The 12199-nt window shown below is 57.9% G+C and overlaps 1 protein-coding gene across 4 annotated transcripts in view; it reads right to left on the bottom strand.

Moving 5' to 3' along the window:
* The window catches only part of UBA1 (ubiquitin like modifier activating enzyme 1), a 45542-nt gene extending 34011 nt beyond the window's left edge, over nt 1–11531 (bottom strand). For 3 of the 4 annotated variants that reach the window (XM_074531173.1, XM_074531172.1, XM_074531171.1), the window contains exons 1-5: nt 11422–11531; nt 9464–9574; nt 7313–7371; nt 4266–4434; nt 2422–2556 (exon numbers count right to left, since the gene is read on the bottom strand). In XM_074531173.1, coding sequence (XP_074387274.1) covers nt 2422–2556; nt 4266–4434; nt 7313–7371; nt 9464–9574 — 474 coding nt within the window. In that variant the 5' untranslated portion in view covers nt 11422–11531. Of the gene's footprint in view, nt 1–2421; nt 2557–4265; nt 4435–7312; nt 7372–9463; nt 9606–9746; nt 9757–11421 lie in introns of those variants that run through there. The other variant, XM_074531174.1, reaches the window with a different exon arrangement.
* Nucleotides 11532–12199: the final 668 nt, after the last annotated feature.

The following is a 12199-nucleotide window of genomic DNA, read 5'->3' as shown; positions in this document are numbered from 1 at the left end:
TAACCTGGGCATTGACCCGGGCACCCAGCTGGGCATTGACTTGGGCACCCACCTGGGCACCCAGCCAGGTATTCACCTGGGTATTCACCTGGGCAGAAAAATGGGTGCTCACCTGGGAACTAACCTGGGTATTCACCTGGGCACCCACCTGGGTATTGACCCGGGCACCCACCTGGGCACCCAGCTAGGTATTCACCTGGGTATTCACCTGGGCAGAAAAATGGGTGCTCACCTGGGAACTAACCTGGGTATTGACCTGGGCACACAGCTGGGCATTGACCTGGGCACACAGCTGGGCACCCAGCCAGGTATTCACCTGGGCAGAAACCTGGGTGCTCACCTGGGCACCCACCTGGGCATTGACCTGGGCACTAACCTGGGTATTGACCTGGGCATTGACCTGGGCACACAGCCAGGTATTCATCTGGGCAGAAATCTGGGTGCTCACCTGGGCACTAACCTGGGTATTGACCCGGGCACCCAGCTGGGCATAGACCTGGGCACCCAGCCAGGTATTCACCTGGGCAGAAACCTGGGTGCTCACTTGGGCACTAACTTGGGTATTGACCCGGGCACACACCTGGGTACCCACATGGCTATTCACCTGGGCACTCACGTGGGTACCCAGGTGGGCACATAACTGGGAATTCACCTGGGTACCCAAATGGGCACCCAGCTGGGTGCTCACCTTGCTCACCTGGGCCACCTCCCCCCCTAAGTGGCACACCTGTCTGAGGGTTACACCTGTGCCCAGGTGGGCACTCCTGAGGATTACACTTGTGCCCAGGTGGGCACACCTGTGTGAGGTGGTTACCCTGTGCCCAGGTGGGCACACCTGTCTGAGGGGGTTACCTCCGTGCCCAGGTGGGCACAGCTGTGTGAAGGGGTTATCCTGTGCCCAGGTGGGCACACCTGTCTGAAGGGGTTACCCCTGTGCCCAGGCGGGCACACCTGTCTGAGGGGGCACACACCTGTCTGAGGGTGTTACCCCCATGCCCAGGTGGGCACACTTGTGTGAGGGGGTTACCCTGTGCCCAGGTAGGCACACCTGCCTGAGCGGGTTACCCCCGTGCCCAGGTGGGCACAGCTGTGTGAGGTGGTTACCTCCATGCCCAGGTGGGCACAGCTGTCTGAGGGGGCACACCTGTCTGAGGGAGTTATCCTGTGCCCAGGTGGGCACACCTGTCTGAGGGGGTTATCCTGTGCCCAGGTGGGCACACCTGTCTGAGGGCGTTGCCCCCATGCCCAGGTGGGCACAGCTGTCTGAGGGGGTTATCCTGTGCCCAGGTGGGCACACATGTCTGAGGGCGTTGCCCCCGTGCTCAGGTGGGCACACCTTTCTGAGGGGTTGCACCTGTGCCCAGGTGGGTGCATTTGAGGGGGCACACCTGTCTGAAGGGGTTACCCCTGTGCCCAGGCAGGCACACCTGTCTGAGGGGGCACACACCTGTCTGAGGGGGTTACCCTGTGCCCAGGTGGGCACAGCTGTGTGAGGGGGTTACCCCCGTGCCCAGGTGGGCACAGCTGTGTGAGGGCGTTGCCCTGTGCCCAGGTGGGCACACCTGTCTGAGGGGGTTATCCTGTGCCCAGGTGGGCACAGCTGTGTGAGGGCGTTACCCTGTGCCCAGGTGGGCACACCTGTCTGAGGGCGTTGCCCCTGTGCCCAGGTGGGTGCATTTGAGGGGGCACACCTGCCTGAGGTGGTTACTCCCGTGCCCAGGTGGGCACAGCTGTGTGAGGGTGTTACCTCCGTGCCCAGGTGGGCACAGCTGTCTGAGGGGGCACACACCTGTGTGAGGGGGTTACCCCCGTGCCCAGGTGGGCACACCTGTGTGAGGGGGTTATCCTGTGCCCAGGTGGGCACACCTGTCTGAGGGCGTTGCCCCCATGCCCAGGTGGGCACACCTGTCTGAGGGGTTACCCCCATGCCCAGGTGGGCACAGCTGTGTGAGGGGGCACACACCTGTCTGAGGGGGTTATCCTGTGCCCAGGTGGGCACACCTGTCTGAGGGAGCACACCTGTCTGAAGGGGTTATCCTTGTGCCCAGGTGGGCACGCCTGTGAGAGAGGGTTATCCTTGTGCCCAGGTGGGCACAGCTGTGTGAGGGGGTTACCCCCATGCCCAGGTGGGCACACCTATCTGAGGGCGTTACCCCTGTGCCCAGGTGGGCACAGCTGTCTGAGGGGGTTATCCTGTGCCCAGGTGGGCACACCTGTCTGAGGGCGTTGCCCCCATGCCCAGGTGGGCACAGCTGTGTGAGGGCGTTGCCCCCATGCCCAGGTGGGCACACCTGTCTGAGGGGGTTACCCTGTGCCCAGGTGGGTACACCTTTCTGAGGGTGTTACCCCTGTGCCCAGGTGGGCACAGCTGTGTGAGGGGGTCACCCCCATGCCCAGGTGGGCACAGCTGTGCCAGCTTACCTGGAAGGTGCCCAGCAGCTCCTTGGTCAGCGGCTCCCGGGTGCTGCTCACGGCCACGTACGAGTTGAGCTCGGCCAAGCGCGGCAGCGTCGCCTCGGCCCGGCTGCGCCCGACGTCCTCCTCCCGCAGGTAAAACTGGGGGGAACGGGGGGTCAGGAACCCCAAAACAGCCCCAAAACATCCCCAGAAATATCCCCAAAACATCCCCAAAACAATCCCAAAAACAACACTAAAACAGCCCCAAAAATATCCCCAAACAATCCCAAGAACATCCCCAAAACATCCCCAAAACACACGTCCTCCTCCCGCAGGTAGAACTGGGGGCAACGAGGGGTCAGGAACCCCAAAACATCCCCAAAAACAACCCCAGAAATATCCCCAAGAGCATCCCCAAAACAATCCCAAAAACAACCCTGAAACAGCCCCAAAAATATCCCCAAACAACCCCAAAAACATCCCCAAAACAATCCCAGAAATATCCTTAAAACAATCCCTAAAACAACCCTAAAACAGCCCCAAAAACATCCCAAAACAACCCCAAAAATATCCCCAAAACATGTCCTCCTCCCGCAGGTAGAACTGGGGGGAACGGGGGGTCAGGAACCCCAAAACAACCCCAGAAATATCCCCAAGAACATCCCCAAAACAATCCCAGAAAATTCCCCCAAACAATCCCTAAGACAACCCTAAAACAGCCCCAAAAACATCCCAAAACAACCCCAAAAACATCCCCAAAACATCCCCAAAATACACGTCCTCCTCCCGCAGGTAGAACTGGGGGGAATGAGGGTCAGAAACCCCAAAACAACGCCAAAAACATCCCCAAACCACACCCAAAAAAACTCCTAAACATCCCCAAAACAGCACCAAAAACAACCCCATAACATCCCCAAAAGAACCCCAAATCATCCCCAAAAAATCTCCAAAACCATCCCCAAAACAACCCCAAATCATCCCCAAAAAAACTCCAAAACCATCCCCAAAACAACCCCAAATATCCCCAAAACACCTCCAAATCCTCACAACACACACCCAACACCCCCAAAACCAACCCCAAACACCTCCAAAACACCCTAAAACCACCCCAAACTGCCCCAAAACCAACCCCAAACACCTCCAAAACACCCTAAAACCACCCCAAACTGCTCCAAAACCAACCCCAAACACCTCCAAAACACCCTAAAACCACCCCAAACTGCCCCAAAACCAACCCCAAACACCTCCAAAACACCCTAAAACCACCCCAAACTGCCCCAAAACCAACCCCAAACACCCCCAAAACACCCTAAAACCACCCCAAACTGCCCCAAAACCAACCCCAAACACCTCCAAAACACCCTAAAACCGCCCCAAACTGCCCCAAAACCAACCCCAAACACCTCCAAAACACCCCAAACTGCCCCAAAACCAACCCCAAACACCTCCAAAACACCCTAAAACCACCCCAAACTGCCCCAAAACCAACCCCAAACACCTCCAAAACACCCTAAAACCACCCCAAACTGCCCCCAAACCAACCCCAAACACCCCCAAAACACCCTAAAACCACCCCAAACTGCCCCAAAACCAACCCCAAAACAACCCCAAATATCCCCAAAACACCCCCAAATCCTCACAACACACTCCCAACACCCCCAAAACCAACCCCAAACACCTCCAAAACGCCCTAAAACCACCCCAAACTGCCCCCAAACACCCCAAACTGCCCCCAAACCACCCCCAACAAACCTCCCTCCAAAACCCCCTCACACCCAGCACAAACTCCACCACCCAAACCCAGCAATTAACAACAATTTAAGCTAAAAAAACCCCCAAAAAAACCCAAAAACCCCACAAGGACCCACCTGGGAGGCCAGGTCGGCCCAGGCTGCGGGGTGGGGGTCGTGCAGGGTGACAGATTTGACCCCCCCCAGCACCAGGTTCTTGGCCACCTCCACGCCCAGGCCCCGCAGCCCCGACACCAGCACGTTGGAGGTCTGCATGCGCTTCATGGCCTCGTGGCCCAGCACGTACCTGGGGGGGCAAAAATGTCAAAAATGTCAAAGGGAACCCCAAAAAATTCCTATGGGAACTCTGAGCTCAATGGGAACCCAAAAATATCAATAAGAACCCAATAGGAACCCAAAAATCTCAATGGGATCCCACAGAACTCAATGGGAACCCAAAAATATCAATGGGAATCCAAAGAACTCAACAGGAACCCAAAAATCTCAGTGGGAACTCAGAACTCAATGGGAACCCAAAAATATCAATGGGATCCCAAAGAACTCAACAGGAACCCAAAAATTTCTATGGGAACTCAGAACTCAACAGGAACCCAAAAACCTCAGTGAGATCCCAAAGAACTCAACAGGAACCCAAAAATTTCCATGGGAACTCTGAGCTCAATGGGAACCCAAAAATATCAATGGGATCCTAAAGAACTCAACAGGAACCCAAAAATATCAATGGGATCCCACAGAACTCAATGGGAACCCAAAAATCTCAATGGGATCCCAAAGAAATCAATGGGAACCCAAAAATCTCAGTGGGAACTCAGAACTCAATGGGAACCCAAAAATATCAACTGGGATACTAAAGAACTCAACAGGAACCCAAAAACCTCAATGGGAACCCAAAAATCTCAATAAGATCCCAAAAAACTCAACAGGAACCCAAAAATCTCAATGGGAACCCAAAGAACTCAATGGGAACCCAAAAATCTCCATGGGAACTCAGAACTCAATGGGAATCCAAAAATCTCAATGGGATCCCAAAGAACTCAATGGGAACCCAAAAATCTCAGTGGGAACCCAAAATTCTCAATGGGATCCCAAAGAAATCAATGGGGACCCAAAAATCTCCAATGGGATCCCTAAGAACTCAATGGGAACCCAAAAATATCAATGGGAGCCCAAAGAACTCAACAGGAACCCAAAAATCTCCATGGGAACTCAGAACTCAATGGGAACCCAAAAATATCAATGGGAACCCAAAAATATCAATGGGATCCCAAAGAACTCAACAGGAACCCAAAAATCTCAATGGGATCCTAAAGAACTCAATGGGAACCCAAAAATCTCCATTGGGATCCCTAAGAACTCAATGGGATCCCAAAGAGCTCAACAGGAACCCAAATATCTCAGTGAGATCTCAAAAATTTCAATGGGAACCCAAAGAACTCAATGAAAACCCAGAAATCTCAATGGGAACCCCAAAATCCCAATGGGAACTCAGAGCTCACAGGGGAAATTTGCCAAGGTTGCAGGAACCCCTCTCAACTCAAGTGTGTTCTGCTTAATCTTCTGCATTTATAAAAAATCCCAAACTATGGAAAAACCCCAAATCCATGGAGAAACTCCAAATCCATAAGGAACCTCAAATCCATGGCAAAACCCTAAATCCATGGGAACCCCAAAACTCACAGGGCAAACCCCAAATCCATGAGGAAACCTCAAATCCATGAGGAAACCCCAAATCCATGAGAAAACCCCAAATCCATGAGGAAACCTCAAATCCATGAGGAAACCTCAAATCCATGAGGAAACCTCAAATCCATGAGGAACCCCAAATCCATGGCAAAACCCTAAATCCACGGGAACCCCAAATCTCACAGGGCAAACCCCAATCTATGGGCAAACCCCAAATCCATGAGGAAACCCCAAATCCATGAGGAAACCCCAAAACTATGGGGAACCCCAAATCCATGAGGAAATCTCAAATCCATGAGGAAACCCCAAATCCATGAGGAACCCCCAAATCCATGAGGAAACCTCAAATCCATGAGGAAACCCCAAATCCATGAGGAAACCTCAAAACCATGAGGAAATCTCAAATCCATGAGGAAACCCCAAATCCATGAGGAATCCCAAATCCATGAGGAAACCCCAAAACTATGGGGAACCCCAAATCCATGAGGAAACCCCAAATCCATGAGGAAACCTCAAATCCATGAGGAAACCTCAAATCCATGAGGAAACCCCAAATCCAAGAGGAACCCCAAATCCATGAGGAAACCTCAAATCCAGGAGGAAACCCCAAATCCATGAGGAAACCTCAAATCCATGAGGAAACCCCAAATCCATGAGGAACCCCAAATCCATGAGGAACCCCAAATCCATGAGGAAACCTCAAATCCATGAGGAAACCCCAAATCCATGAGGAAACCTCAAATCCATGAGGAAACCTCAAATCCATGAGGAAACCCCAAATCCATGAGGAAACCTCAAATCCATGAGGAAATCCCAAATCTTTGAGGAATCCCAAATCCATGAGGAACCTCAAATCCATGAGGGAACCCCAAATCCATGAGGAACCCCAAATCCTTGAGGAAACCCCAAATCCATGAGGAAACCCCAAATCCATGAGGAAACCCCAAAACTATGGGGAACCCCAAATCCATGAGGAAACCCCAAATCCATGAGGAAACCTCAAATCCATGAGGAAACCCCAAATCCATGAGGAACCCCAAATCCATGAGGAAACCTCAAATCCATGAGGAAACCCCAAATCCATGAGGAAACCCCAAATCCATGAGGAAACCCCAAAACTATGGGGAATCCCCAATCCATGAGGAAACCTCAAATCCATGAGGAACCCCAAAACTATGGGGACCCCAAATCCATGAGGAACCCCAAATCCATGAGGAACCCCAAATCCATGAGGAAACCTCAAATCCATGAGGAAACCTCAAATCCATAAGGAAACCCCAAATCCATGGGGAAACCCCAAATCCATGAGGAAACCTCAAATCCATGAGGAAACCTCAAATCCATGAGGAAACCCCAAACTATGGGGACCCCACCACTCCACAGGGAGCCCCCCAAGTCTGGGGGGACCCCAAATCCTCCTTGGGGACCCCAAACCCCCCTTGGGGACCCCAAAATGTCCCCCCCGTGTCCCCCTCACTCACAGCTGGCGGGAGTAGAGCCCCTCATCGATCTCGGCCTCGGCCCCGTTCTTCGCCATTCCCTGGGGACAGAGGGGACAGCGGTGTCACCACAGCGGTGTCACCATGAGGACAGCGGTGTCACCACAGCGGTGTCACCATGGGGACAGCGGTGTCACCACAGGGACAGAGGGGACAGCGGTGTCACCACAGTGGTGTCACCACAGGGACAGCGGTGTCACCACAGCGGTGTCACCATGGGGACAGCGGTGCCACCACAGGGACAGAGGGGACAGCGGTGTCACCACAGCGGTGTCACCATGGGGACAGCGGTGTCACCACAGGGACAGAGATGCCAGCAGGGGACAGAGGGGACAGCGGTGTCACCACACTGGTGTCACCATGAGGACAGCGGTGTCACCACAGCGGTGTCACCATGGGGACAGCGGTGCCACCACAGGGACAGAGATGCCAGCAGGGGACAGAGGTGTCACCACAGTGGTGTCACCATGGGGACAGAGGGGGCAGCGGTGTCACCATGGGGACAGCAGTGTCACCACAGGGACAGAGGGGGCAGCGGTGTCACCACAGTGGTGTCACCATGGGGACAGCGGTGCCACCACAGCGGTGTCACCATGGGGACAGCGGGGACAGCGGTGTCACCACAGTGGTGTCACCACAGGGACAGAGGGGACAGCGGTGTCACCACAGTGGTGTCACCATGGGGACAGCGGTGCCGCCACAGGGACAGAGATGCCAGCAGGGGACAGCGGTGTCACCACAGCGGTGTCACCACAGTGGTGTCACCACGGGGACACTGAGGGTGACAATGGGTGCTGTGACACCCTGGGACAAGGAGCAGGACCCCCCAAGGGATGGCAGGGTGGTGTCACATCATGGTGACAACAGTCGGGCAGGTGACACTTTGTGGGTGACGCCGCTCGTTGCTGAGGGGACATTGGGGACCTGGGGGACAAATGTCACCCTCAGGACAAAGAGAGGGACAGCAAAGGACAGCAATTGTCACCAAAGCACTGTAACAGAGTGACCCTGAGGGGACTGAAGGGACACTGAGGGACACGTGCCACCCACAAGACCTGTAGGTGACACCACCCATGGTGGGGGGGACACTGGGGACAAATGTCACCGCCAGGACAAAGAGGGACATTAAATGACCCTGAGCAGAGTAAGGGGACATCAAGGGACAACCCCAAGAGCCACAGGTGACACCAGGGGACACCATGCCCCCAGCAGCAGCAGCAGCTCTGAGCACCACAGATGTGACAATGACACCGGGCGCTCCCAAAGGGTGACAAAGCCACTGTGGGTGGCTCAGGGTCCCCGAAGGGTCGGTGGCACTCAGGGGGAGTTGGTGGCACTCAGGATGGGTTGGTGGCACTCAGGAGGGGACAGTGGCACTCGGGGGAGTGGTGGCACTCAGGGCAGGATGGTGGCACTCAGGAGGGATTGGTAGCACTCAGAGGGGTTGGTGGCACTCAGGATGGGTTGGTGGCACTCGGGGGAGTGGTGGCACTCAGGATGGGTTGGTGGCACTCAGGACAGGATGGTGGCACTCAGAGGGTATTGGAATATGAATCCGTTGGTGGCACTCGGGTTGGTGGCACTCAGGATGGGTTGGTGGCACTCGGGTTGGTGGCACTCAGGATGGGTTGGTGGCACTCAGGGGGGGTTGGTGGCACTCAGAGGGGTTGGTGGCACTCGGGTTGGTGGCACTCAGGATGGGTTGGTGGCACTCAGGAGGGGTTGGTGGCACTCAGAGGGGTTGGGGGCACTCAGGAGAGGACAGTGGCACTCAGGGTGGGCTGGTGGCACTCAGAGGGGTTGGTGGCATTCGGGAGGTGGCAGTGTCACTCGGGGGCGTTGGCATCACTCAGGAGGTGGCAGCGTCACTCGGGGGGGTGGTGGCACTCAGGCAGTGGCAGTGAGGGGTTGGAGGCACTCAGGAGGGGACAGTGGCACTCAGAGGGGTTGGTGGCACTCAGGAGGTGGCAATGTCAGGAGGGGGTGGTGGCACTCAGGAGGGGTTGGTGGCACTCAGGGGGGTTGGTGGCACTCAGAGGGGTTGGTGGCACTCAGGAGGTGGCAATGTCACTCAGGAGGGGTTGGTGGCACTCAGGAGGTGGCAGTGTCACTCAGGGGGGTGGTGGCACTCACGTTGGCGGGGGTGACGCTCGGGGACACGGCGGGGGCAGGGGCACGGCTGGAGCCCGTCGGTGGCTCTGACCCAGAGACGCGGCGCTTCTTCGACAGCGGGGAGCTGGACATCTGGGGACAGCGACAGGGACATCAGGGACAGGGACAGGGACATCAGGGACAGGGACAGCTGGGACAGCTGGGGACAGCGACAGGGACATCAGGGACATCAGGGACAGGGACAGCTGGGACAGCTGGGGACAGGGACAGGGACATCAGGGACAGGGAGGGACATCAGGGACAGCTGGGACATCTGGGGACAGGGACAGGGACATCAGGGACAGCGACAGGGACATCAGGGACAGGGAGGGACATCAGGGACAGTGAGGGACATCTGGGGACAGCGACAGGGACATCAGGGACAGGGAGGGACAGCTGGGGACAGGGACATCAGGGACAGGGAGGGACATCAGGGACAGGGACATAAGGGACAGGGAGGGACAGCTGGGGACAGGGACAGTGAGGGGACATCAGGGACAGCTGGGGACACCATGGGACAGCTGGAGACAGGGACAGTCAGGGACAGGCACATCAGGGACAGCTGGGGACAGTGAGAAGACAGTCAGGGACAAATGGGGACATGGACAGTGAAGGGACAGGGACATCAGGGACACCTGGGGACAGTTGGGGACAGGGATATTCAGAGGATATATGGGGACAGGGACAGTCAGGGACACCTGGGGACATCAGGGGACATCTGGATAGAGGGACAGGCAGGGGACAGGAAGAGACAGGGAACAGCTGGGGACATCTGGGGACAGGGATAGTCAGGGGACACATGGGGACATCTGGGGACAAAGAGAGGGTAGGGACATCCGTGGGCAGAGGGCAGCTGGACAGCTGGGGACACCGGGGGACATCTGGGGACAAGGATGGGGTCAGGGCACATCTGGGGACATCCAGGGACAGGGACAGCAGCAAACTGGACATGTGGGGACAGCCAGGGATCAGTTGGACATTTGGGGACAGGGACAGAAGCCAGGCAGGGTCACACGGGGACAGTGCTGGGGACAGCAGGGACACTGAGAGAGACACGGGGCGATGCTGGGGACAAGAGGTGACAACTGTGGCCACCTGAGGTCACCAACAGCAGGAGGTGACACACAGGGTGACACTGAACAGGACACAGCGACACATAAAGTGACGAGAGGTGACACCGGGGACAGGGGATGATGCTGGAGGTGACACCAGGTGACACCGGAGATGGCAACGAGGGACAGCAGGGATGGAGAGGGTGATGCAGGGTGACACCAGGTGACAGCGGGGACACGGAGGGTGACACCAGGTGGCACAGACGGTGACACACCAGGTGAATGGGGTCACGGGCGGGGCCACCAGGTGCGACAGCTCCCCCGCGCTGTCCCATTGGCTGTCACCGCCCCGGTGACACCGGGCACGGACAGAGCGACACGCAGGGATGGACGGACACACAGAAGGGTGGGGAGGGACACTTGGGGACAGCGAAGTGGCACTGAGGGCCATCAGACACAGCAGCACCCCCAGAGCCAGGCACGGCACCGCCCCCGCCCCTGAGAGCGCTCCCGGCACCGGGCGGGTCCCGGGCGGGTCCCGGGGGTCCCATCCCGGGCCGGTCCCGCCCTCGGGGCCTCCCTTGCGGGGTTCCCCATTAACCGGGGCGGGTTCCCCATCCCCGGGGGTCCCACCCAGGGGGGTTCCCCATCCCCGGAGCTCCCCGAGCGGGGGTCGCGTTTCCCCCCGGGCTCCCCATCCTGAGGGTCTCGCTGTGGGGGGGGGGGGGGGGGGCGGTTCCCCCTCACGGCTCCCCCCCTGCCCCCTCCAGGCCCGGTGATGGATCCCGCAAGGCGGGGCCGCACTGGCCGGCCCCGGGGCCGCCTCCCCGCGCCCCTGAAGACCGGGGCAGCCCCCGAGCACCCCCGGGCTCGCTCCCGGCCCCGCACCAATGTCGCTGTCCAGGCCCCGCCGCCGGGTCCCGCCCGCTCCGCTCGGCTCCTCCGCGACAAGATGGCGGCCGCGGCCGCTGCCACCCGCCGCCCCCTCCCTGCGCGCGCGAGGCCCCGCCCCCCGAGCTCTCCCATTGGTCGGCGCTGCCCGGTGCCGCGCTCTCATTGGTTGTCTCCTCCCGCCACCGCCCGCCCCCCTCCCTGCCCGCCTCACCCGACGCGAGGATTGGGCGGGCGCGCCCCGGCTGGCCACGCCCCTTTTCCTGCCGCAGGGTCCCGGATGAGGAAGGCCACACCTCTTGCGCGGCCTCGTGATACGGCGCGGCGCACGCCGCCCCGACGGCAGCCGAGAGGGGACAGTGGGATAGAAAAGGCGGAGCGTGGGGGGCTATTGGTGGGTACGGGGGGGCCTGGGACCTATAGGGGCCCTTGGGGGGCTATAGGGATCTAAGGAAGGTTTTTGGGGGCTGATAGGGGCCGGTCAGAGCCTCGTAGAAGCCCTTAAAGAGCGCACAGGAAATCGCGGAAGACTTTACGTAGTGTCATGCCGAATTGCACAACTTGGTGGAACTGCATGGAAAATTTTAAATAAAGGCCTCCGAAGTAATGCAGGAACCTATGGGAGCCTAAGGGGGGTCCCAAAGCCAAAGGGGGCTACACAGAGGGGCGTGGGGAGCACCTGAGGGGGCTATAGGGGACCGAGGCGGGTCTGCGGCAGCCCAGGGGGAACCTGGGAAGCCTCGGGGGTCTGCAGGGCCCTAGAGGGGCTCCCTCG

Source organism: Zonotrichia albicollis, chromosome 34, assembly GCF_047830755.1.
Source record: "Zonotrichia albicollis isolate bZonAlb1 chromosome 34, bZonAlb1.hap1, whole genome shotgun sequence".
Taxonomy (NCBI): Eukaryota; Metazoa; Chordata; class Aves; order Passeriformes; family Passerellidae; genus Zonotrichia; species Zonotrichia albicollis.
This window is presented reverse-complemented; position numbering and strand designations above follow the sequence as displayed.